Raw genomic sequence first — 25,621 nt, 5'->3', positions numbered from 1 at the left:
TCTCTTGATACGATATCAGCTGGTGAGGACTCAATTTACAATCTAGAGGTGGTAAATGGGTTTCTGGATCAGACTTTTGGGAAATCTGTCAAATTGGCAGATTATTTTGATGTTGATAAGTTTGTGAGGTCAGCTGTGATGTTACAGAAGACGGTGGGGTTAGACCAGTTGAGTGAGAAGAAGCGGTTTCGCTTGAGGAAAATTGTTACTGCTGTTGCAGCAGCAAAAGGTGGTGGGAAACGTGGTCAGGTTAAGAGAACATTTAAATAATGATGATGATTATGCCTCACAGGGTGTTCTATTCTCTTTGTCTGGTTTCTCTGTGGTATCTTCTGCTTTTCCTTTTTCTTTTCTATATGGAGGTACAAAGGGTAGGTTCTCTCAATATTAATGGAGGAAGGGACAGGAATAAGAGGGCTTGGGTATTAGAAGTAATAAAACAGAAAAGGCTTAATGTAGTTTTCCTACAGGAGACACATAGTGATGAGGAAAATGAGGCTGACTGGGGTATGTGGTGGGAGGGGCAGCATATACTCAGTCATGGTACTAATTTCAGTGCTGGGGTGGCAATCTTGTTTTCTTCAGGCTTAGGGGTGACTGTGGTACAGTGGGGAAAAAAAGTATTTAGTCAGCCACCAATTGTGCAAGTTCTCCCACTTAAAAAGATGAGAGAGGCCTGTAATTTTCATCATAGGTACACGTCAACTATGACAGACAAAATGAGGAAAAAAAATCCAGAAAATCACATTGTAGGATTTTTAATGAATTTATTTGCAAATTATGGTGGAAAATAAGTATTTGGTCAATAACAAAAGTTTCTCAATACTTTGTTATATACCCTTTGTTGGCAATGACACAGGTCAAACGTTTTCTGTAAGTCTTCACAAGGTTTTCACACACTGTTGCTGGTATTTTGGCCCATTCCTCCATGCAGATCTCCTCTAGAGCAGTGATGTTTTGGGGCTGTCGCTGGGCAACACGGACTTTCAACTCCCTCCAAAGATTTTCTATGGGGTTGTGATCTGGAGACTGGCTAGGCCACTCCAGGACCTTGAAATGCTTCTTACGAAGCCACTCCTTCGTTGCCCGGGCGGTGTGTTTGGTATCATTGTCATGCTGAAAGACCCAGCCACGTTTCATCTTCAATGCCCTTGCTGATGGAAGGAGGTTTTCACTCAAAATCTCACGATACATGGCCCCATTCATTCTTTCCTTTACACGGATCAGTCGTCCTGGTCCCTTTGCAGAAAAACTGCCCCAAAGCATGATGTTTCCGCCCCCATTCTTCACAGTAGGTATGGTGTTCTTTGGATGCAACTCAGCATTCTTTGTCCTCCAAACACGATCGAGTTGAGTTTTTACCAAAAAGTTCTATTTTGGTTTCATCTGACCATATGACATTCTCCCAATCCTCTTCTGGATCATCCAAATGCACTCTAACAAACTTCAGACGGGCCTGGACATGTACTGGCTTAAGCAGGGGGACACGTCTGGCACTGCAGGATTTTAGTCCCTGGCGGCGTAGTGTGTTACTGATGGTAGGCTTTGTTACTTTGGTCCCAGCTCTCTGCAGGTCATTCACTAGGTCCCCCCGTGTGGTTCTGGGATTTTTGCTCACCAGTTCTTGTGATCATTTTGACCCCACGGGGTGAGATCTTGCGTGGAGCCCCCAGATCGAGGGAGATTATCAGTGGTCTTGTATGTCTTCCATTTCCTAATAATTGCTCCCACAGTTGATTTCTTCAAACCAAGCTGCTTACCTATTGCAGATTCAGTCTTCCCAGCCTGGTGCAGGTCTATAATTTTGTTTCTGGTGTCCTTTGACAGCTCTTTGGTCTTGGCCATAGTGGAGTTTGGAGTGTGACTGTTTGAGGTTGTGGACAGGTGTCTTTTATACTGATAACAAGTTCAAACAGGTGTCATTAATACAGGTAACGAGTGGAGGACAGAGGAGCCTCTTAAAGAAGAAGTTACAGGTCTGTGAGAGCCAGAAATCTTGCTTGTTTGTAGGTGACCAAATACTTATTTTCCACCATCATTTGCAAATAAATTCATAAAAAATCCTACAATGTGATTTTCTGGATTTTATTTTTCTCAATTTGTCTGTCATAGTTGACGTGTACCTATGATGAAAATTACAGGCCTCGCTCATCTTTTTAAGTGGGAGAACTTGCACAATTGGTGGCTGACTAAATACTTTTTTTCCCCACTGTATCTACAACAGAGATTGTCAAGGGTCGGGTTTTATTGGTCAAGGTGGATGTTATGGGGTTTTTGTTTGTTTTTTTGAATGTTTATGCTCCTAATGAGGGTACAGAGCGTATTGTTGGTTTTGATAAAATAAAGGAAACCTTAAGACAGTGTGACCAAGAGGGGTGTATGGTTTTAGGGGGGGACTGGAACTGTACAGTGGATTTTACTGTTGATCGCACCGCTGAAGAACCTCACCTGCGGTCAGCAATTTGTCTGTCTGGTCTATTAACTGAGTTTGAGCTTTCTGATGTGTGGAGAGTAAGGAATGCAAAAGTTAGGCAGTACACATGGCTAAAAGTTAATGAAGGTCATGTCAGTGCAGCAAGGTTAGACAGGTTGTATGTATCTGAGCAATACTGTAGTAGGGTTGGAAGGTGTGACATTACTCCTGTGGGTTTCTCTGATCACCATATTGTCACTGTTGATATTTACTTGTCCTGTCCACGAAGGTCATCATCTTATTGGTATTGTAATGTTAAATTGTTACATGATGTCATGTTTTGTGAAAGGTTTTTGTTGTTTTGGGAAAAATGGAGGGTTACAAAAGGGAATTTTGAGTCCTTGAGACAATGGTGGGAGGTTGGGAAGGCCCAAATACGATTATTTTGTCAACAGTATACTGCTCTGTCTCGAATTGAAGTTAAAGAGACTATCAGGGCCCTTGAGCAGAACATTAAATCTATTGAATTGAAGTTGCTCACTCAGAATGACCCCGGACTAGTCATGAACTTACAGGACAAGAAACATGAATTGAGGTCGTTTCTGCATGAAAGAGTGAAGGGTGCCTTGATTAGGTCTCGTTTCGCGTCCCTCAAGGATATGGATGCTCCTAGTGCTTTTTTTTTTTTAAACCTAGGACAGTCGACATTGCAACGTAAACAGATGGTCTGCCTTCGTCTCCCTGATGGGAAGGTGACCACGGATGACAGTGAAATGCGTCAACATGCCGTGGATTTCTATTCTGCCCTCTATAAGGCGGAGGATTGTGACTCTCTGTGTACTGAACAGTTGTTACACGGTCTTCCTCAATTGGGACCTGAGCAAAGAGTCGCATTGGACTCTGACATTACACTGCAAGAGCTGTCCACAGCAGTTATGCAGCTCTCAACAGGCCGAGCCCCTGGCATTGATGGTTTACCATCTGAGTTTTATAAGCACTTTTGGGGGTCTATTGGGAGGATTTTTATGAAGTGGTGTGTGAATCTTTTCATGAGGGCTCTCTTCCTGTATCTTGTCAACGTGCGGTACTTTCACTGTTGCCAAAAAAGGGGGATTTGGCTCTCATAAAAAATTGGAGACCTGTTGCTTTGCTGTGTGCAGAATATAAAATTGTTTCTAAATGTCTCTCAAACAGGTTGAAATAGTATCTGGGATTGTTGGTCCACAAGGACCAGTCCTACTGTGTACCTGATCGCTCTATTGTTGACAACTTGTTTCTAATAAGAGATGTTTTGGACATTTGTAAACTGTCTGATGTAAATGTGGGTTTACTTTCTTTGGATCAGGAGAAGGCTTTTGATCGTGTGGACCACCAGTACTTGTTTAAAACAATGAAAGCCTTTGGGTTTGGGGATGTTTTTTTGTCTTGGATGAATTTACTGTATGCTGGGGCCTCGTGTATGGTGAAGGTGGGGGGGTGGTTTGAGTTGTCCCATCCCTGTCCAAAGGGGCATCAGGCAGGGATGCCCAATTTCAGGGCAGTTATACAGTCTGGCGATTGAACCAATGCTTTGTTTTTTAAGAGCGAAGCTTACTGGTTTCTCTGTGCCAGGTGTAATGAAGGGTCCCACGATAGCACTGTCTGCGTATGCAGATGACGTGACAGTTTTTATTACAGGGGGTGAGGATGTTAAGGTTCTCTCAGACGCTTTAAAGGTGTATGAGGGGGCCTCCTCAGCTAGAGTCAATTGGGGAAAGAGTGAAGCGCTGTGGGCAGGCCAGCTTCAGATGGGGTCCGCTCCCACGGTTACCAGGGGGGCTTCAGTGGGGCAGAGATGGGATGAAGACTTTGGGGGTTTTTCTAGGCTCCGATGTCTTTCAGAAAAGAACTGGGAGGGTGTAGTGGAGAAAGTGTGTGCCAGACTGTCAAGATGGAAATGGATGCTGCCCCAGCTGTCTTATAGGGGAAGGGTACTGGTAGCTAATAACCTAGCTGCCTCTACCCTGTGGCACAGACTAATGATTTTACAGCCACCAAAGGGTCTGATACAAGAGCTTCAGAGGACCCTTGTCAACTTCTTCTGGTCTGGACAACATTGGATTAAAGCTTCAGCCCTGTACCTGCCACTGCACGAGGGTGGGCAAGGCCTGGTGGACATTTCTTCCAGGATCATGGCTTTCCGGCTTCAAGCAGCCCAGAGACTGTTGTACAGTGACGGTTCTAGCTGGGTTGACACAGCCTACGCATTGATGAGGAGAGCGGGCTGTTTGGGCTTAGACAAGCACCTTTTCCTCTTAAAGCTGGAGGGGGTGAGTTGCCTGGCCTGACTCCATTTTATGAGTCTGTTATGCAGGCTTGGAGAGTTCTGGTCAAGTCCCGTAAGGCCTGCACGCCACCAGGGATGTGGCTTTTGAAGAGCCTCTTTTTCACAACACTGCCATCCAGTCCCGTGTTCTGGGTTCAGCTAGCCTACGTTCATGCCTGTTAGGCGTGGGGTGTACTAAGCTGGGTCATCTGATGTGGAACAGGAATAGGTCGTTGGAGGAGCTGGGAGAAAGAGCGGGGATCCGATCGTCTCGCCTACTGAGGAAGGTCGTCGCTGATGTCTGTGATTCCTTGCCAGTACTTCATCTGCAGTATGTGACTGACACTTCCAATTCTGATCGGTGGAAGGAGGGTCTGGATTATGTGTTCCCTGCACTGATTGTTAGTGCTGCGGCGGGGGCATTCGAGGAGGACGTGGAAATGCTGCTTTCCTTCGATACCCCGGAGCTGGGGGAGTTCAAGGAGGTGGGAAAGAAGGCCATGTACAGAATATGTGTAAAGGTGTCCCATGCCTCTTCCCTGGAAGGGGTAAAATCGACGAGGTGTCTGTCTCTCTCGGCCTCTCTCTGCCTGTCTCTCTCGGTCTGTGTCTCTCTCGGGTCTGTCACTCTCTCTCTCGGTCTGTGTCTCTTTCGGTCTCTCTCGGTTTCTCTCAGTCTCTGTCTCTCAGTCTCTGTCTCTCTCTCTCTCTCAGTCTCTGTCTCTCTCTCTCTCTCTCTCTCGCTCGCTCTCTCTCGCTCTGTCTGTCTCTCTCGGTCTGTGTCTCTTTCGGTCTGTCTCGGTCTCTCTCTCTCTCGGTCTCTCTCTCTTGCTCTCTCTCGCTCTCTCGGTCTCTCTCTGCAATTTCTCTCCCTCACTCCCTCTCTCAGTCTTTCGGTCTCTCTCTCTCTAGGCCTCTCTCTCTGTGTCTCTCTCTCTGCCTCTCGGTCCGTCTCTCTCGGTATGTGTCTCTCTCGGTCTGTGTCTCTCTCGGTCTGTGTCTCTCTCTCTCTCTCTCTCTCTCTCGGTCTCTCTCCCTCGCTCCCTCTCTCTGTCTTTCGGTCTCTTTCGCTCGCTCTGTCGCTCTCTCTCTTTCAGTCACTCTCTGTCTCTGTCGGTCTCTCTCTGTCGGTCTTTCTGTCGGTCTCTCTCTGTCTTTCGCTCTCTCTCCGTCTCGCTCGTTCTCTCTCCGTCTCTCTCGCTCTCTGTCTCTCGCTCTCTGTCTCTCGCTCTCTGTCTCTCGCTCTCTGTCTCTCGCTCTCTGTCTCTCGCTCTGTCTGTCTCTATGTCGGTCTCTCTCGGTCTCTCTGTCTCTCTCTTTTTCTCGGTCTCTCTCCGTCTCTCAGTCTCTCTCCGTCTCTCGGTCTCTCTCTGTCTCTCGCTCTCTGTCTCTCGCTCTCTGTCTCCCGCTCTCTGTCTCTCGCTCTCTGTCTCTCGCTCTCTGTCTCTCGCTCTCTGTCTCTCGCTCTCTCTCTCTCTCTCGCTGTCTCTCGCTCTCTGTCTCTCGCTCTCTGTCTCTCGCTCTATCTGTCTCTATGTCGGTCTCTCTCGGTCTCTCTGTCTCTCTCTCTTTCTCTCTCTGTCTTTCTCAGTCTCTCTCGGTCTCTGTCTCTCAGTCTCTGTCTCTCAGTCTCTGTCTCTCAGTCTCTGTCTCTCAGTCTCTGTCTCTCAGTCTCTGTCTCTCAGTCTCTTTCTCTCAGTCTCTGTCTCTCAGTCTCTCTCTCTGTCTCTCGGTCTCTCTCCGTCTCTCACGCTCGCTCTCTGTCTCTCACACTCGCTCTCTGTCTCTATCTCTCTCGCTGTCTCTCGCTCTCTGTCTCTCGCTCTGTCTGTCTCTCTCTCTTTCTCAGTCTCTCTCTCTCTTTCTCAGTCTCTCTCTGTCTTTCTCAGTCTCTCTTAGTCTCTCAGTCTCTCTTAGTCTCTCAGTCTCTCTTAGTCTCTCAGTCTCTCTTAGTCTCTCAGTCTCTCTTAGTCTCTCAGTCTCTGCCTCTCAGTCTCTGCCTCTCAGTCTCTGCCTCTCAGTCTCTGCCTCTCAGTCTCTGCCTCTCAGTCTCTGCCTCTCAGTCTCTGCCTCTCAGTCTCTGCCTCTCAGTCTCTGCCTCTCAGTCTCTGCCTCTCAGTCTCTGCCTCTCAGTCTCTGCCTCTCAGTCTCTGCCTCTCAGTCTCTGCCTCTCAGTCTCTGCCTCTCAGTCTCTGCCTCTCAGTCTCTGTCTCTCTCTCTGTCTCTCTGTCGGTCTCTGTCTCTCTCTCTGTCTCTCTCTCTGTCTCTCTCTCTGTCTCTCTGTCGGTCTCTCTGTCGGTCTCTGCCTCTCAGTATCTGCCTCTCGGTCTCTGCCTCTCGGTCTCTCGGTCTCTGTCGGTCTCTCGGTCTCTGTCGGTCTCTCGGTCTCTGTCGGTCTCTCGGTCTCTGTCGGTCTCTCGGTCTCTGTCGGTCTCTCCCTCTGTCGGTCTCTCCCTCTGTCGGTCTCTCTCTCTCTGCCTCGGCATATCTCGGTCTTTCCCTCTGTCAATTTCTCTCCCTCTCTCCCTCGGTCTCTCTCTCTGTCTCTCGCTCGCTCTGTCTCTCGCTCTGTCTCTCGCTCACTCTGTCTCTCTCTCGCTCGCTCTGTCTGTCTCTCTCTCGCTCGCTTGCTCTGTCTGTCTCTCTTGCTCTGTCTCTCTCGCTCGCTCTGTCTCTCGCTCGCTCTGTCTCTCTCTGTCTCTCGATCTCTTGGTCTCGGTCTCAGTCTCTCTCGGTCTCTCTGTCGGTTGCTCTCTCAGTCTCTGTCTTTCAGTCTCTGTCTCTCTCTCTGTCTTTCAGTCTCTGTCTCTCTCTCTGTCTCTCTCTCTCTGTCTCTCTCGGCCTCTCTCTGCCTGTCTCTCTCGGTCTGTGTCTCTCTCGGGTCTGTCACTCTCTCTCTCGGTCTGTGTCTCTTTCGGTCTCTCTCGGTCTCTCTCGGTTTCTCTCAGTCTCTGTCTCTCAGTCTCTGTCTCTCTCTCTCTCTCTCTCTCTCAGTCTCTGTCTCTCTCTCTCTCTCTCTCGCTCGCTCTCTCTCGCTCTGTCTGTCTCTCTCGGTCTGTGTCTCTTTCGGTCTGTCTCGGTCTCTCTCTCTCTCGGTCTCTCTCTCTCTCGGTCTCTCTCTCTTGCTCTCTCTCGCTCTCTCGGTCTCTCTCTGAAATTTCTCTCCCTCACTCCCTCTCTCAGTCTTTCGGTCTCTCTCTCTCTAGGCCTCTCTCTCTGTGTCTCTCTCTCTGCCTCTCGGTCCGTCTCTCTCGGTATGTGTCTCTCTCGCTCGCTTGCTCTGTCTGTCTCTCTTGCTCTGTCTCTCTCGCTCGCTCTGTCTCTCGCTCGCTCTGTCTCTCTCGGTTTCTCTCTCTCTGTCTCTCGATCTCTTGGTCTCGGTCTCAGTCTCTCTCGGTCTCTCTGTCGGTTGCTCTCTCAGTCTCTGTCTTTCAGTCTCTGTCTCTCTCTCTGTCTTTCAGTCTCTGTCTCTCTCTCTGTCTCTCTCTCTCTGTCTCTCTCGGCCTCTCTCTGCCTGTCTCTCTCGGTCTGTGTCTCTCTCGGGTCTGTCACTCTCTCTCTCGGTCTGTGTCTCTTTCGGTCTCTCTCGGTCTCTCTCGGTTTCTCTCAGTCTCTGTCTCTCAGTCTCTGTCTCTCTCTCTCTCTCTCTCAGTCTCTGTCTCTCTCTCTCTCTCTCTCGCTCGCTCTCTCTCGCTCTGTCTGTCTCTCTCGGTCTGTGTCTCTTTCGGTCTGTCTCGGTCTCTCTCTCTCTCGGTCTCTCTCTCTCTCGGTCTCTCTCTCTTGCTCTCTCTCGCTCTCTCGGTCTCTCTCTGAAATTTCTCTCCCTCACTCCCTCTCTCAGTCTTTCGGTCTCTCTCTCTCTTAGGCCTCTCTCTCTGTGTCTCTCTCTCTGCCTCTCGGTCCGTCTCTCTCGGTATGTGTCTCTCTCGGTCTGTGTCTCTCTCTCTCTCTCTCTCGGTCTCTCTCCTCGCTCCCTCTCTCTGTCTTTTCGGTCTCTTTCGCTCGCTCTGTCGGTCTCTCTCTTTCAGTCTCTCTCTGTCTCTGTCGGTCTCTCTCTGTCGGTCTTTCTGTCGGTCTCTCTCTGTCTTTCTCTCTCTCTGTCTCTCTGTCTCTCGCTCTCTGTCTCTCGCTCTATCTGTCTCTATGTCGGTCTCTCTCGGTCTCTCTGTCTCTCTCTCTTTCTCTCTCTCTCTTTCTCAGTCTCTCTCGGTCTCTCAGTCTCTCAGTCTCTCAGTCTCTCTGTCTCTCAGTCTCTCTGTTTCAGTCTCTGCCTCTCAGTCTCTGCCTCTCAGTCTCTGCCTCTCAGTCTCTGCCTCTCAGTCTCTGCCTCTCAGTCTCTGCCTCTCAGTCTCTGCCTCTCAGTCTCTGCCTCTCAGTCTCTGCCTCTCAGTCTCTGCCTCTCAGTCTCTGCCTCTCTGTCTCTCCCTCTCTGTCTCTCAGTCTCTGTCTCTCAGTCTCTGTCTCTCAGTCTCTGTCTCTCAGTCTCTGTCTCTCTCGGTCTCTGTCTCTCTCGGTCTCTGCCTCTCAGTCTCTGCCTCTCAGTCTCTGCCTCTCAGTCTCTGCCTCTCAGTCTCTGCCTCTCAGTCTCTGCCTCTCAGTCTCTGCCTCTCAGTCTCTGCCTCTCAGTCTCTGCCTCTCAGTCTCTGCCTCTCAGTCTCTGCCTCTCAGTCTCTGCCTATCAGTCTCTGCCTCTCAGTCTCTGCCTCTCAGTCTCTGTCTCTCAGTCTCTGTCTCTCAGTCTCTGCCTCTCAGTCTCTGCCTCTCAGTCTCTGCCTCTCAGTCTCTGCCTCTCAGTCTCTGCCTCTCAGTCTCTGCCTCTCAGTCTCTGTCTCTCAGTCTCTGCCTCTCAGTCTCTGCCTCTCAGTCTCTGCCTCTCAGTCTCTGAGGTCTCTCGGTCTCTGTCTGTCTCTCGGTCTCTCGGTCTCTGTCGGTCTCTCGGTCTCTGTCGGTCTCTGTCGGTCTCTCCCTCTGTCGGTCTCTCCCTCTGTCGGTCTCTCCCTCTGTCGGTCTCTCCCTCTGTCGGTCTCTCCCTCTGTCGGTCTCTCTCTCTCTGCCTCGGCATCTCTCGGTCTTTCCCTCTGTCAATTTCTCTCCCTCCCTCCCTCGGTCTCTCTCTCTGTCTCTCGCTCGCTCTGTCTCTCGCTTCGCTCTGTCTCTCTCTCTCTCCGCTCTGTCTCTCTCTCTCGCTTGCTCTGTCTGTCTCTCTCTCGCTCGCTTGCTCTGTCTGTCTCTCTCGCTCGCTCTGTCTCTCGCTCGCTCTGTCTCTCTCGGTTGCTCTCTCTCCATCTCTCGATCTCTTGGTCTCGGTCTCAGTCTCTCTCGGTCTCTCAGTCTCTGTCTTTCAGTCTCTGTCTCTCTCTCTGTCTTTCAGTCTCTGTCTCTCTCTCTCTGTCTCTCTCGGCCTCTCTCTGCCTGTCTCTCTCGGTCTGTGTCTCTCTCGGGTCTGTCACTCTCGGTCTGTCTCTCTCTCGGTCTGTCTCTCTCTCGGTCTGTGTCTCTTTCGGTCTCTCTCGGTCTCTCTCGGTTTCTCTCGGTCTCTGTCTCTCAGTCTCTGTCTCTGTCTCTCTCTCTCTCTCTCTCGCTCTGTCTCTCTCTCTCGCACTGTCTCTCTCACTCTGTCTCTCGCACTGTCTCTCGCTCTGTCTCTCTCGCTCTGTCTCTCTCGCTCTGTCTCTCTCTCTCGCTCTGTCTCTCTCTCTCGCAGTGTCTCTCGCTCTGTCTCTCTCTCTCGCACTCTCTCGCACTGTCTCTCTCGCTCTGTCTCTCTCTCTCCGTCTCTCTCTCTCCGTCTCTCTCTCTCCGTCTCTCTCTCTCCATCTCTCTCTCTCCATCTCTCTCTCTCCATCTCTCTCTCTCCATCTCTCTCTCTCCCTCCATCTCTCTCTCTCCATCTCTCTCTCTCCATCTCTCTCTGTCTCCGTCTCTCTCTCCGTCTCTCTCTCTCTCGCTCTGTCTCTCTCTTTCTCGGTCTCTTGCTCTCTCGCGGTCTGTCTCTCTCGCTCTGTATCTCTCTCTGTGTCTCTCTCGCTCGCACTCTCTCTCTCTCACTCGCACTCTCTCTCTCGCTCTCTCTCTCTCGCTCTCGCTCTCTCGCTCTCTCTCGCTCTCTCTCGCTCGCTCTCTCTGTCTGTCTCTCTCGGTCTGTGTCTCTTTCGGTCTGTCTCGGTCTCTCTCTCTCTCTCGGTCTCTCTCTCTTGCTCTCTCTCGCTCTCTCGGTCTCTCTGCAATTTCTCTCCCTCACTCCCTCTGTCTTTCGGTCTCTTTCGCTCGCTCTGTCGCTCTCTCTCTCTGTCTCTGTCGGTCTCTCTCTTTCAGTCTCTCTCTGTCTCTGTCGGTCTCTCTCTGTCGGTCTTTCTGTCGGTCTCTCTCTGTCTTTCGCTCTCTCTCGCTCTCTCTCCATCTCTCTCAATCTCTCTCTCTCTCTGTCTCTCGCTCTCTGTCTCTCGCTCTCTGTCTCTCGCTCTCTGTCTCTCGCTCTCTGTCTCTCGCTCTCTGTCTGTCTCTATGTCGGTCTCTCTCGGTCTCTCTCGGTCTCTCTCGGTCTCTCTCTCTTTCTCGGTCTCTCTCCGTCTCTCGGTCTCTCTCTGTCTCTCTGTCTCTCGCTCTCTGTCTCTCGCTCTCTGTCTCTCGCTCTCTGTCTCTCGCTCTCTGTCTCTATCTCTCTCGCTCGCTGTCTCTTGCTCTCTGTCTCTCGCTCTATCTGTCTCTATGGTCGGTCTCTCTCGGTCTCTCTGTCTCTCTCTGTCTTTCTCAGTCTCTCTCGGTCTCTGTCTCTCAGTCTCTGTCTCTCAGTCTCTGTCTCTCAGTCTCTGTCTCTCAGTCTCTGTCTCTCAGTCTCTGTCTCTCAGTCTCTGTCTCTCAGTCTCTGTCTCTCAGTCTCTGAGTCTCTGTCTCTGAGTCTCTGTCTCTGTCTCTCGGTCTCTCTCCGTCTCTCACGCTCGCTCTCTGTCTCTCACGCTCTCGCTCTGTCTCTCACGCTCTCGCTCGCTCTGTCTCTCTCGGTTTCTCTCTCTCTGTCTCTCGATCTCTTGGTCTCGGTCTCAGTCTCTCTCGGTCTCTCTGTCGGTTGCTCTCTCAGTCTCTGTCTTTCAGTCTCTGTCTCTCTCTCTGTCTTTCAGTCTCTGTCTCTCTCTCTGTCTCTCTCTCTCTGTCTCTCTCGGCCTCTCTCTGCCTGTCTCTCTCGGTCTGTGTCTCTCTCGGGTCTGTCACTCTCTCTCTCGGTCTGTGTCTCTTTCGGTCTCTCTCGGTCTCTCTCGGTTTCTCTCAGTCTCTGTCTCTCAGTCTCTGTCTCTCTCTCTCTCTCTCTCAGTCTCTGTCTCTCTCTCTCTCTCTCTCGCTCGCTCTCTCTCGCTCTGTCTGTCTCTCTCGGTCTGTGTCTCTTTCGGTCTGTCTCGGTCTCTCTCTCTCTCGGTCTCTCTCTCTCTCGGTCTCTCTCTCTTGCTCTCTCTCGCTCTCTCGGTCTCTCTCTGAAATTTCTCTCCCTCACTCCCTCTCTCAGTCTTTCGGTCTCTCTCTCTCTAGGCCTCTCTCTCTGTGTCTCTCTCTCTGCCTCTCGGTCCGTCTCTCTCGGTATGTGTCTCTCTCGGTCTGTGTCTCTCTCTCTCTCTCTCTCGGTCTCTCTCCCTCGCTCCCTCTCTCTGTCTTTCGGTCTCTTTCGCTCGCTCTGTCGGTCTCTCTCTTTCAGTCTCTCTCTGTCTCTGTCGGTCTCTCTCTGTCGGTCTTTCTGTCGGTCTCTCTCTGTCTTTCGCTCTCTCTCCGTCTCTCTTGCTCTCTCTCTCTGTCTCTCTGTCTCTCGCTCTCTGTCTCTCGCTCTATCTGTCTCTATGTCGGTCTCTCTCGGTCTCTCTGTCTCTCTCTCTTTCTCTCTCTCTCTTTCTCAGTCTCTCTCGGTCTCTCAGTCTCTCAGTCTCTCAGTCTCTCTGTCTCTCAGTCTCTCTGTTTCAGTCTCTGCCTCTCAGTCTCTGCCTCTCAGTCTCTGCCTCTCAGTCTCTGCCTCTCTGCCTCTCAGTCTCTGCCTCTCAGTCTCTGCCTCTCAGTCTCTGCCTCTCAGTCTCTGCCTCTCAGTCTCTGCCTCTCAGTCTCTGCCTCTCTGTCTCTCCCTCTCTGTCTCTCCTCTCTGTCTCTCAGTCTCTGTCTCTCAGTCTCTGTCTCTCAGTCTCTGTCTCTCTCGGTCTCTGTCTCTCTCGGTCTCTGCCTCTCAGTCTCTGCCTCTCAGTCTCTGCCTCTCAGTCTCTGCCTCTCAGTCTCTGCCTCTCAGTCTCTGCCTCTCAGTCTCTGCCTCTCAGTCTCTGCCTCTCAGTCTCTGCCTCTCAGTCTCTGCCTCTCAGTCTCTGCCTCTCAGTCTCTGCCTCTCAGTCTCTGCCTATCAGTCTCTGCCTCTCAGTCTCTGCCTCTCAGTCTCTGTCTCTCAGTCTCTGTCTCTCAGTCTCTGCCTCTCAGTCTCTGCCTCTCAGTCTCTGCCTCTCAGTCTCTGCCTCTCAGTCTCTGCCTCTCAGTCTCTGCCTCTCAGTCTCTGTCTCTCAGTCTCTGCCTCTCAGTCTCTGCCTCTCAGTCTCTGCCTCTCAGTCTCTGAGGTCTCTCGGTCTCTGTCTGTCTCTCGGTCTCTCGGTCTCTGTCGGTCTCTCGGTCTCTGTCGGTCTCTGTCGGTCTCTCCCTCTGTCGGTCTCTCCCTCTGTCGGTCTCTCCCTCTGTCGGTCTCTCCCTCTGTCGGTCTCTCCCTCTGTCGGTCTCTCTCTCTGCCTCGGCATCTCTCGGTCTTTCCCTCTGTCAATTTCTCTCCCTCCCTCCCTCGGTCTCTCTCTCTGTCTCTCGCTCGCTCTGTCTCTCGCTCGCTCTGTCTCTCTCTCTCTCGCTCTGTCTCTCTCTCTCGCTTGCTCTGTCTGTCTCTCTCTCGCTCGCTTGCTCTGTCTGTCTCTCTCGCTCGCTCTGTCTCTCGCTCGCTCTGTCTCTCTCGGTTGCTCTCTCTCCATCTCTCGATCTCTTGGTCTCGGTCTCAGTCTCTCTCGGTCTCTCAGTCTCTGTCTTTCAGTCTCTGTCTCTCTCTCTGTCTTTCAGTCTCTGTCTCTCTCTCTCTGTCTCTCTCGGCCTCTCTCTGCCTGTCTCTCTCGGTCTGTGTCTCTCTCGGGTCTGTCACTCTCGGTCTGTCTCTCTCTCGGTCTGTCTCTCTCTCGGTCTGTGTCTCTTTCGGTCTCTCTCGGTCTCTCTCGGTTTCTCTCGGTCTCTGTCTCTCAGTCTCTGTCTCTGTCTCTCTCTCTCTCTCTCTCGCTCTGTCTCTCTCTCTCGCACTGTCTCTCTCCCTCTGTCTCTCGCACTGTCTCTCGCTCTGTCTCTCTCGCTCTGTCTCTCTCGCTCTGTCTCTCTCTCTCGCTCTGTCTCTCTCTCTCGCAGTGTCTCTCGCTCTGTCTCTCTCTCTCGCACTCTCTCGCACTGTCTCTCTCGCTCTGTCTCTCTCTCTCCGTCTCTCTCTCTCCGTCTCTCTCTCTCCGTCTCTCTCTCTCCATCTCTCTCTCTCCATCTCTCTCTCTCCATCTCTCTCTCTCCATCTCTCTCTCTCCATCTCTCTCTCTCCATCTCTCTCTCTCCATCTCTCTCTCTCCATCTCTCTCTGTCTCCGTCTCTCTCTCCGTCTCTCTCTCTCTCGCTCTGTCTCTCTCTTTCTCGGTCTCTTGCTCTCTCGCGGTCTGTCTCTCTCGCTCTGTATCTCTCTCTGTGTCTCTCTCGCTCGCACTCTCTCTCTCTCACTCGCACTCTCTCTCTCGCTCTCTCTCTCTCGCTCTCGCTCTCTCGCTCTCTCTCGCTCTCTCTCGCTCGCTCTCTCTGTCTGTCTCTCTCGGTCTGTGTCTCTTTCGGTCTGTCTCGGTCTCTCTCTCTCTCTCGGTCTCTCTCTCTTGCTCTCTCTCGCTCTCTCGGTCTCTCTGCAATTTCTCTCCCTCACTCCCTCTGTCTTTCGGTCTCTTTCGCTCGCTCTGTCGCTCTCTCTCTCTGTCTCTGTCGGTCTCTCTCTTTCAGTCTCTCTCTGTCTCTGTCGGTCTCTCTCTGTCGGTCTTTCTGTCGGTCTCTCTCTGTCTTTCGCTCTCTCTCGCTCTCTCTCCATCTCTCTCAATCTCTCTCTCTCTCTGTCTCTCGCTCTCTGTCTCTCGCTCTCTGTCTCTCGCTCTCTGTCTCTCGCTCTCTGTCTCTCGCTCTCTGTCTGTCTCTATGTCGGTCTCTCTCGGTCTCTCTCCGGTCTCTCTCGGTCTCTCTCTCTTTCTCGGTCTCTCTCCGTCTCTCGGTCTCTCTCTGTCTCTCTGTCTCTCGCTCTCTGTCTCTCGCTCTCTGTCTCTCGCTCTCTGTCTCTCGCTCTCTGTCTCTATCTCTCTCGCTCGCTGTCTCTTGCTCTCTGTCTCTCGCTCTATCTGTCTCTATGGTCGGTCTCTCTCGGTCTCTCTGTCTCTCTCTGTCTTTCTCAGTCTCTCTCGGTCTCTGTCTCTCAGTCTCTGTCTCTCAGTCTCTGTCTCTCAGTCTCTGTCTCTCAGTCTCTGTCTCTCAGTCTCTGTCTCTCAGTCTCTGTCTCTCAGTCTCTGTCTCTCAGTCTCTGAGTCTCTGTCTCTGAGTCTCTGTCTCTCGGTCTCTCTCCGTCTCTCACGCTCGCTCTCTGTCTCTCACGCTCTCGCTCTGTCTCTCACGCTCTCGCTCTGTCTCTCTCTCTCGGTCTCTCTCTCTCGCACTGTCTCTCTCTCCCTCTCCGTTTCTCTCTCTCCGTCTCTCTCTCTCCGTCTCTCTCTCTCTCCGTCTCGCTCTCTCTCCGTCTCTCTCTGTCTCCGTCTCTCTCTCCGTCTCTCTCTGTCTCTCTCTGTCTCTCTCTTTCTCGGTCTCTTGCTCTCTCGCGGTCTTTCTCTCTCGCTCTGTATCTCTCACTGTCTCTCTGGGTCTCTCTCGCTCGCACTCTCTCTCGCTCTCACTCGCACTCTCTCTCTCTCTCTCTCGCTCTCTCTCTCTCTCACTCACTCGCACTCTCTCTCTCTCTCTCGCTCGCTCGCTCTCTCTCTCTCTGTCTGTCTCTCTCGGTCTGTGTCTCTTTCGGTCTGTCTCGGTCTCTCTCTCTCTCTCGGTCTCTCTCTCTCTCTTGCTCTCTCTCGCTCTCTCGGTCTCTCTCTGCAATTTCTCTCCCTCTCTCTGTCTTTCGGTCTCTTTCGCTCGCTCTGTCGCTCTCTCTTTCAGTCTCTCTCTGTCTCTGTCGGTCTTTCTGTCGGTCTCTCTCTGTCTCTCTCGGTCTCTGTCTCTCTCGGTCTCTGTCTCTCAGTCTCTGTCTCTCAGTCTCTGTCTCTCAGTCTCTGTCTCTCAGTCTCTGTCTCTCAGTCTCTGTCTCTCAGTCTCTGTCTCTCAGTCTCTGTCTCTCAGTCTCTGTCTCTCAGTCTCTGTCTCTCAGTCTCTCTGTCTCTCGGTCTCTCTCCGTCTCTCACGCTCGCTCTCCGTCTCTCGCGCTCGCTCTCTGTCTCTCGCTCTCTCTCTCTGTCTCTCGCTCTCTCTCTCTATCTCTCTCGCTGTCTCTCGCTCTCTCTCGCTGTCTCTCGCTCTTTCTCAGTCTCTCTCTCTTTCTCAGTCTCTCTCTCTCTTTCTCAGTCTCTCTCTGTCTTTCTCAGTCTCTCTCTGCCTCTCAGTCTCTGCCCCTCAGTCTCTGCCCCTCAGTCTCTGCCCCTCAGTCTCTGCCCCTCAGTCTCTGCCCCTCAGTCTCTGCCCCTCAGTCTCTGCCCCTCAGTCTCTGCCCCTCAGTCTCTGCCCCTCAGTCTCTGCCCCTCAGTCTCTGCCTCTCAGTCTCTGCCTCTCAGTCTCTGCCTCTCAGTCTCTGCCTCCCAGTCTCTGCCTCCCAGTCTCTGCCTCTCAGTCTCTGCCTCTCAGTCTCTGCCTCTCAGTCTCTGCCTCTCAGTCTCTGCCTCTCAGTCTCTGCCTCTCAGTCTCTGCCTCTCAGTCTCTGTCTCTCAGTCTCTGTCTCTCTCTCTCTCTGTCTCTCTGTCGGTCTCTGTCTCTCTCTGTCTTTCGGTCTCTCTCTCTGTCTCTCTCGGCCTCTCTCTCTCTCTGCCTCTCGGTCTGTCTCTCTTGGTCTGTCTCTCTCTCGGTCTCTCTCTTTCACTGCTGTTGCAGCCCTCAGTCGTAAATAATAATAATAATAATAATAATAATAATAATAATAATAATAATAATATGCCATTCAGCAGACGTTTTTATCCAAAGCGACTTACAGTCATGCGTGCATAATTTTTTGTGTGTGTATGGGTGGTCCCGGGGATCGAACCCACTACCTTGGCGTTACAAGCGCTGTGCTCTACCAGCTGAGCTACAGAGGACCACTGTAAGTAGGTACGTAGGCCAACCTGACCCATATAGCTGCAGCTTGAGCTGGAGTAGGTAAGTAGGCCAACCTGACCCATATAGCTGCAGCTTGAGCTGGAGATCTCCCCCCGGAGCGGAGAGACAGAGAGAAGCCTGCCAAGAGGCCACACAGCAGTGCTACCCAGTCCCCCTGCTCCGCTCAGCAGAGAACTGGAGAGCACATATACACATACTGTACAGATGAACATCAACACACAGATGCACAGACACACACAGTGCTAACTCCAGTCTAATGGCACAAAGAGGAGAAGGAATAGACAGGCCAGAATGATCTGATCTCACAAGGGTGCGAGTAAAGTTAAATGAAGGAAGAAGGATAGAGCTCTCCTAAGAGTAAAGGCTGTGTTAGACAAGGACATCAAAACAGTTCCCTGCACTGCAGCAGTAGGAAAAGCCAAGTGTGTTTCCAGTCCCTCTTGTATTGTTAAACATTACTAAACCAAGCAGAGTACTTCAATGCAGGTTCTCCATTTCCATAAGCTAATGCATATGGCCTAAAAATCATATCTCATTTTTTCAAACTTATGGGTGATTCACGATGTCTTGATTTTTTAAATGTTTTCTAAATAACCTTTGTTGTACAATTAAAGGTAAAATAAACGACATTTCAAATAGTCAGCAGTAATCTAATGAATTCAGGGCTTGTGAAATGATACATAGGCTAAATATAAGCCTTCCACAACCATAACACCCACTAATCATTTAATCATAATAGTTTATCCTGCTTTTTTGCAGTAATCACTGATCTGGCTTTGAAGTCTATCAAAATGCCCTTTTTGTTACACATTTAAACAGAACCATGCATAATGCACATTCACTAAAAATGACCAACGTCTTTTAGCAGGCATTATAGAAAATTAATACAGGTCTCATAAACAATCTCTCAAGCACAAAGCCCACGTGCTAGTGTGTAGCCAGCTAATCTTTATATTTAAAGTCTAGCCAACTTGGACCTATTTGCTAGCTAACAAGGTAAAAGAGTAGAATTGTTATGAACACACCCTTCAGTCCGTCTCCAACTGTTTGAACAGCATTCTAGCCTGTCCACTTTGTTCAGATGTTGAAATCAAGTGACCTACCTTATTTCTCAGAATAAGAACGAGTTGCCAATTCCTTATATAATTGTTTTTATGCTCATTGCACATTTATAAAACACAGACTAGATAGCTAGTACACTGAGCATTCATTTTCCAGAATCAATGTTCATTGATACTTCCGTTTTGTTAGGGGCTGCTCTTTGCACAATTTGAGGAGTTGAAACATAAAAAGGGTTTAGTTAGAAAGGCTAACTTCTCCTCTATTACAGAAAAGATTTTGTTGGACCAAACCTCAAATGCAAATAACGAGTTGAAACGGCTTGTTGTCAGAGAGGAAGAAGTGCTCTTTCATCTTTGTTGCTGTGAGTGGCAGGGGCTTGGTGTGTGTGTGTGTGTATGTGTATATGTGTATGTGTGTGTGTGTTTGTGTGAACAGGAAGGTGCAGAGTCACAGCACAGAAGGAGCAAAGGAGACGAGACCAAAAAGACAACATTAAAACAAGCGGACATAAATGCTCATAAAACTAAAAACTTAAAAACACGTTATTCTTGCGATTCAGGCATTTGGAATATCGTGCAAAAACATACATTTGAATTAATCTAATTAATACTATATAATCGCCCAGCCTTAAAATGGAGGGTTAAGAAGTTTGTCCATTAATATTAATAATATATTATACTGTTTATTAAGAAAGGCTAAAAAGCCCTGTTCAAAGTGTACCCGTTTCGGCCACCAGCAGGCTTCTGAAGCAGAGTGCCATTTCTAATGTAAGTTGTAAAGTTAATATGGCAAAAACACACAGCATCGAAAGGTTACTATGGTAAGAATGGCGTTAGCGTAGCACCACTCTATCACAGCTTTCAATAAAAAGACAATGAGATCTGAAGTGTTAGGTGGAGTGAATGAACATTTCATGATATAATTTGAACAGGAAATAAAAGTCAGAATCAACAAACATTGAAAAGCAAAAAGCAGCATTCATAGAATCAACAAGGGGTTAATTGGAGGTTAACTCGTGAAGAAAGAGAAATCCAAAGCCAGGTTGTGTAAGAGTTTATTAGAACAAGGTGCAGACAGATGGACAAACTAAGACAGACAGATAGTCTATAAATAGAGCGCTGTACACAGATGCGCTACACAACAGTGGAGGAAGAGGAGGTTTGATATCAAGAACACGAAGAGTAGTCAAAATCAAGGGGACGACTGTCTGAGAGCAACAGAATTTGGTATGTCATCCTTAACTTTCACTTTATTTACTTAAATTGAAATAAAAGGAAACAAAAGATTAATGAGAAAGCGGGTGTGGTTTCACGTCGAGTGTTGTGTTAAAAAGCAGTGTCTTAGAAAAAAAATATCAGAGTTTTAGAAACAGCCCAGACTTTTAGGACAGAGACAACCTCACATCAGAGCTAGAAGCAGTGTGAGTTTGGTGTCAGGAGAACAGGCTGGCAGAGCTATCCCAGTAAGAGACAAGGTGCTGACGGGAGGAGAGCGGCTGGCATTGGTACTGTCTATCAAATCAAATCAGAGTTTATTGTGTGTGTGTTTGTGTGCGTGTGGAGATGAACTTCTCTACTGAAGCATATTAAAACATCACCAAGAAAGTGAGTGAGACAAGGAAGAGAAAGAGAGGGAGAGCGAGTGAATGAAAGAGAGAGATGCTACTTTATAAATTGGGTCGAGAAACTTTGTGGAAGGGTGATGAGTATGTAAACTCCACTTATGAATAAATAAAAAGTGTGTGTGCATATGCGTTTAAGAATAATCATGGGGTGCTCATGTGTGTGCAATATATTAAAGCTACTAGTAGTGTGCATAATTTCCAGGAACAACATGTAAAAAGCCCAAGGGGCCATATCAGAAATGAGAAGAGGATAGGGTGACAGACAGGCGTGTTTGTGACGGTACTCTGTCATCATGACCAGCCATATTAACAGTACTTTCACCCTGAGCTGTAGCATCCAATAACACTCATCTAGGGCCCTAGAAAATCTGCGATGCGGAGAACGCGGACAGAATCACGGAATCCAGACAAAGCGGAATTCAACAATATTCTAAAATGTATTGGACTTAATAGGGAATCAACTAAATGTATTGAAAATTACTTAATTTGCCCAAGTTTATCATGACATGAACAGAATGTATCAGTGATTCGTATTTCCTGCAACTTTCTGAGGAGGAAACGAGAATTCCCCGTCTGTGTATGAGCGGTGCGAGCCTCTACCACTTTGTGTAGCCTTAGCTATGATGCTAATGAAAATCTTCTGGTAGATGGAAAGGCTCCCAACGACCTTCTCGTTTAACTACAAAGTAGCCTATGCTTCCCTGGCAGAATGATATCATGATTATTCGCATCAGTCCAGTGGGTGTTTGTTTTGCAAACTCTACCATCACATGTGCACTACAAAAACACAGCTAAACAACAGGTGCCCACTAGAATTAAAAGGGTAACTACACCCAAAAATCAACATTTGTAAATTTTCCCAGACCTCAAAAGTGGTTTCCTGATGTGGTTTAAGCATTGTTGTGGACTTACAACATCCAATTTAGTTGTTTTTCTATTTTAAAAATGTGTGATTTTGAAATCGATAAACCTGAAAAAACAGGGGAAAACGGAAACCTGGAAAAAACAAATGGAGAAAACGGAATTTGGTTTTTAAAAATGTAATCAGGCAAAAATATCAAAGAGATTTTATAGGACCCTACTCATACTGCACAAACATCTACACCTCTAGGGTGTTGGAACAGGGAGGGACTCTGTGGTTTTGTATAGAAGAGTGTAGAAAGCACGTTTGCGTGTGTGTGTGTGAGTCTATATTCTGTTCGAATGTTCCTTGTGTGTATGAGTCTGTATCTGCATTGCGATTGTGTGCTCGTGTGCCTGATAATCTGTGTAGGTGGAGGCATCTTTCTGCTCATGTAGTCCTCTAGGCTCAATCACCCAGGCTTAGAGTAGGCAAGAGAGTGGACTTATGCAGGCGGCAGTGGAGCACCCTAACCCTTTATTCTGATGGAAGGTTGGCGAGAGTCAGGAGGGGGTCCACAATGTTTCCTACAGAGGTCTCCAGGCTGATGGGCATTGGGGTGGTGGTTAGAGGGGGAGGGGGTACTGAGGAGGGAGAGGAGAGGTGCAGAGAAGCAGAAGCACAGCTGACACTCGGGCGGCGGCTCGTTCTAGTCCTCTGAAGCTTGGATTGGTGAAAGACAAGAGAGAGGAGAGTTGAGGGAAGAGAGGAAGAAAAAGACGAGGATAAAGAAATGTAGGAAATAAGAAAAAGAGGATGAGAGAGAGAGAGAGATGAATGGTAGATAGGAGGCAGAGAGAGATGAATGGTAGATAGGAGGCAGAGAGAGATGAATGGTAGATAGGAGGCAGAGAGAGATGAATGGTAGATAGGAGGCAGAGAGAGATGAATGGTAGATAGGAGGCAGAGAGAGATGAATGGTAGATAGGAGGCAGAGAGAGATGAATGGTAGATAGGAGGCAGAGAGAGATGAATGGTAGATAGGAGGCAGAGAGAGATGAATGGTAGATATGAGGCAGAGAGAGATGAATGGTAGATATGAGGCAGAGAGAGATGAATGATCCAAGAGAAAGGGAAAGAGAGTATAAGAGTGAGTATGAATAGGAGTGGGGGGGACATGGTGGGTGAGAGGGGCGATAGGGAAGAGAACAAGAGTGCTGGTTAGTAAAGCGATAACAACAGGACCATATATGCCAACTACAACACCTGCCTACTCCAAGCATTTCCCCATGCAGTAGCATACATGCGTCCCAGCCAGTGGCATCATGCAGCGCACACACACACACACACACACACACACACACACACACAGACTGCTTCTCGTGGCTCCCAAATTTTGGTTCCTGTCTCTGCATTTAGCTTACGTTCTCAATTCTCTGACCTAGTTCCTACTTATCCCTCCTGCCTCTACTGTACTCTACTCCCCAAAAGGTTACTTTTGATAACAATGATAAATGGAATCAATGCACCCAGAAAAGGCCAGATGCTACGTGCAAGTAGTCCAGCACAATGGCATCACCAGTAGTTGGCTATTACACAAAACGTAGTAAATATCTTAATCTCTTACTATCAATGGGTAGACGTTATTTCATATAAACATATCTTAATCTCTTACTATTAATGGGTAGACGTTATTTCATATAAACATATCTTAATGTCTTACTATTAATGGGTAGACGTTATTTCATATAAACATATCTTAATGTCTTACTATCAATGGGTAGACGTTATTTCATATAAACATATCTTAATCTCTTACTATCAATGGGTAGACGTTATTTCATATCTTCTTTTTAAGCAATAATCTCTCTATAAGATAGCTGATGACATCTTCTTGTATCCTGTAGTGGATTTGAGGCAAATCAAGATTCAGACAGGATTAAGTGAATACAGGCTCTAAGTCTGGACTGGAGCATAGTCTGAAACTCCAAAATACATCCTCCCTGAGAACACCCCTGTCCCACAGCATACCCCCCCTCACACACACACCACACACACACTCGTGCGCACATACTGCACCCGCACACTCAGACAGTTTGTAACTGCAGTGACTGATGCTGACCGAGGCATGCAAACAGATCGAGGGACGGAGACAGACAGACGGACGGACAGAGGTCACGCCAACACAGACGACCGCCCGCAGTCCTGCGCCCCATTAACGCCCTCCCATCAACCCACGGTCAGATGGGCAAGGCAGGCGGGCATTATGCCATACTGGGCACAGCCACACTGCCAATGGGCACAAGCTCTCTAGTCTTATTCAACTCAACCTGGGCTGAAGGGAGAGAGAGTTGTACTCTACTTGTGTGGTATGAATGTTAGTGTAGGAGAGCAAAAAGCATTGGGTGCATCAGACTAAGTATTTCCTCCATGCAATCTCATCTTGGTCATGCACGGTACTTCAAGAAAAGGTTTATGTGAAGTGGATTGGAATGCTCAGAAAGGCAAAGAAATCCAAAGACAAAGAAAGAAAGAAAATGAGTGTACAAAGCACACACACACACACACACACAAAGTGGAATTCCCCTGAAATGTATTGAAATATATGCAGACATCCTACGGCACAGGTTTGTCTGTTAGTGGATAATTAAAAGGGCTGCTCAATAGGAGACGGTACAAAGGCAGAGCAGCGTTCATTTCCTCCCTGTAGTGCTGCAGTTGGTTAATTACCACAGAGGAGAGAGGGAATAATGAAGCTTCCAGCAGATAGTCATAACACTGTGATAAAGACTGCTCAGCTAGTCACAGAACACTTCATTTCAGATGGAAGGACAAGAGAGTAGAGACAGCACTTCAGCACTTGAGAAACTGAAGTGATCCACGGCAGCACTTGAGAAAGTGCAACATGAGTGCTCACAGAAACACCTGCTTTCTTGTCCCTTCAAGGTTCTTATACACAATGCAGGATTGAAGATGACAGAGATTCTGTAACTTCTATAGAGTTACTGTGAACAGCAGTGATGGCTATTCAGCCTCTCTGATACAGACGAAAGTGAAAAGTAAGGTAAAGATGAACGTCTCTATAATTTGAGAGGAAATGAAAGACAGAATATCGGTCTTGTACTCTTAGTGTGTGACAGGATGCTGTTGAACCTCAAAAAGGTCCAACCAATACATAACTAACCTTACACATCCTGCCCTGAAAGTCCCTGGTTGACAATACAAGTAGAAATAGAGTCAACCCAACCACACACACTCAAAACACTCAAAAGGAGAAATAACTCAAGCAAAGGACGAGGACACAGGAAGCAGGAAGTAGAGGACGAGAAAGAGGCGTGACGGACGAAGGTGCATGAGAATGGTCAGGTGGTACGTTCAGAGTGGCCGAGGACAGAGGAGTGGAAAATTCTGGGAATTAACTCTTACCAGGTTTTTGTGCCCCTTGGGCGTCCTGCTCGCCATTCTCCAACACAGGGTCGGCATCTGCTCACACACACACACACAGATTAGGCCGACTACCTATTAGCTTTCTGCTTGGACACACACACACACATACCCCAACAAGGCGTGTTGGTGCGTCAGCTGGAACCAACACATAATTACTACCTAAGGTACTTCTGAAGTTGGCCATCATGGAAAACTGGCCACACACACAGTCCGCAACTCTGGACAGACTGCCTGGACAACAGATGTGGCCTACAGCTGAGTCACAGTCTGCTGGACACACACAAGCATGCACACACACACACACACACACACACACACACACACACACACACACACACACACACACACTCCACTAAAATCAGGCCACAGCCGCAGGAGTGACACACCGTCAAGACTCAGAATGGCAGGCCTTGTCCAGCTCTGTCTGGCTTTATCAGTCTCTTATCTGGAGCTGCTTACGTAAGGTTACGTAACGTTACACACTCGCTTCTTCTCACTTTTAGGATTACTGCAATTACAGTTTTCCTACACCATTGGGCCTAGTTACGTGCCTAGTTATGGCAGCCCTTCCCAGAAACCATGGAGGTCTGAATTTAAGTGAGATTACACGTTGGCAGCTATCTGCACATTCAATACCATGGATTAACTGTAGTATCAGTTGGGTATAGACGGTGAAGCCCATACGCTAAGGACTAATCCTGGGGTTAATTTCATTAGAACATGCATGATCTGCTCATATAGAATGTGAAATTCTATAAGACGCCTGGCTGCATGTGCTACAGTACAGTCACCTATGTTTTATTGAACCTTTATTTATCCAGGTTAGTCTCATTGAGATAAAATATGTTTTTCAAGAGATACCTGATCCAACCAAGACAACAGCAGCGGGGAACAATGTTTCAGACAAATATCAGACATAACAATTTACAGACTTGGACTCAACCTAATCAAATTACAGACATAGACACACATACATTACAATTACAGAAACATACAAGCGTCATAGATATAAACCTATGTTAGTGTGTGGCGTGGGGGTAATGTGAAAGAAGATTTGTAGAGCTTTCTTTCTTTCTTTCTTTTGGTCTTACTCTCTCATCTCTCCCAGGAAGGAAGAATAGACGGAAGGAAGTCGTTGATGAGATGGGAACAATAAAAGCCAAGCACATTACTCTGAGAAAAGAGTGTGAGTCTTACACATCACCCTGCATTACCCTGAGAAAAGAGTGCGAGTCTTACACATCACCCTGCATTACTCTGAGAAAAGAGTGTGATTCTTACACATCACCCTGCATTACCCTGAGAAAAGAGTGCGAGTCTTACACATCACCCTGCATTACCCTGAGAAAAGAGTGCGAGTCTTACACATCACCCTGCATTACCCTGAGAGAAGAGTGAGTATTACACATCACCTCACCACGACCTGTCACCCTTCCTTCACTAAGCACTGCCCCCTGGTTAGGAAGGATGTACAGTAGGAAGCTCAGAGGTGCATTAGTCCGCGGTTATCCACTGTAGGTTAATACATTTACATATAGTTGGCTAGCATGGCAGATGTTCCTTCATATTCCCATTGTCATCGAT

The 25,621-nt window shown here is 48.6% G+C and overlaps 1 protein-coding gene across 7 annotated transcripts in view; it reads right to left on the bottom strand.

Moving 5' to 3' along the window:
* LOC121569141 (microtubule-associated protein 4) overlaps window positions 1-25,621 on the bottom strand; it is a 143,914-nt gene that overhangs the window by 89,156 nt on the left and 29,137 nt on the right. For 6 of the 7 annotated variants that reach the window (XM_041879817.2, XM_041879814.2, XM_041879816.2 and 3 more), the window contains exon 3: window positions 24,017-24,073. The exons of the other annotated variant lie outside the window; for it this stretch is intronic. In XM_041879817.2, the coding sequence (XP_041735751.2) occupies window positions 24,017-24,073 (57 nt within the window). The remainder of the gene's footprint in view (window positions 1-24,016; window positions 24,074-25,621) is intronic. 7 annotated transcript variants of the gene reach the window in all.

Source organism: Coregonus clupeaformis, chromosome 7 (assembly GCF_020615455.1).
Source record: "Coregonus clupeaformis isolate EN_2021a chromosome 7, ASM2061545v1, whole genome shotgun sequence".
Taxonomy (NCBI): domain Eukaryota; kingdom Metazoa; phylum Chordata; class Actinopteri; order Salmoniformes; family Salmonidae; genus Coregonus; species Coregonus clupeaformis.
The sequence above is the reverse complement of the archived record's forward strand: the minus strand, read 5'-3'. Positions and strand labels throughout refer to the sequence as shown.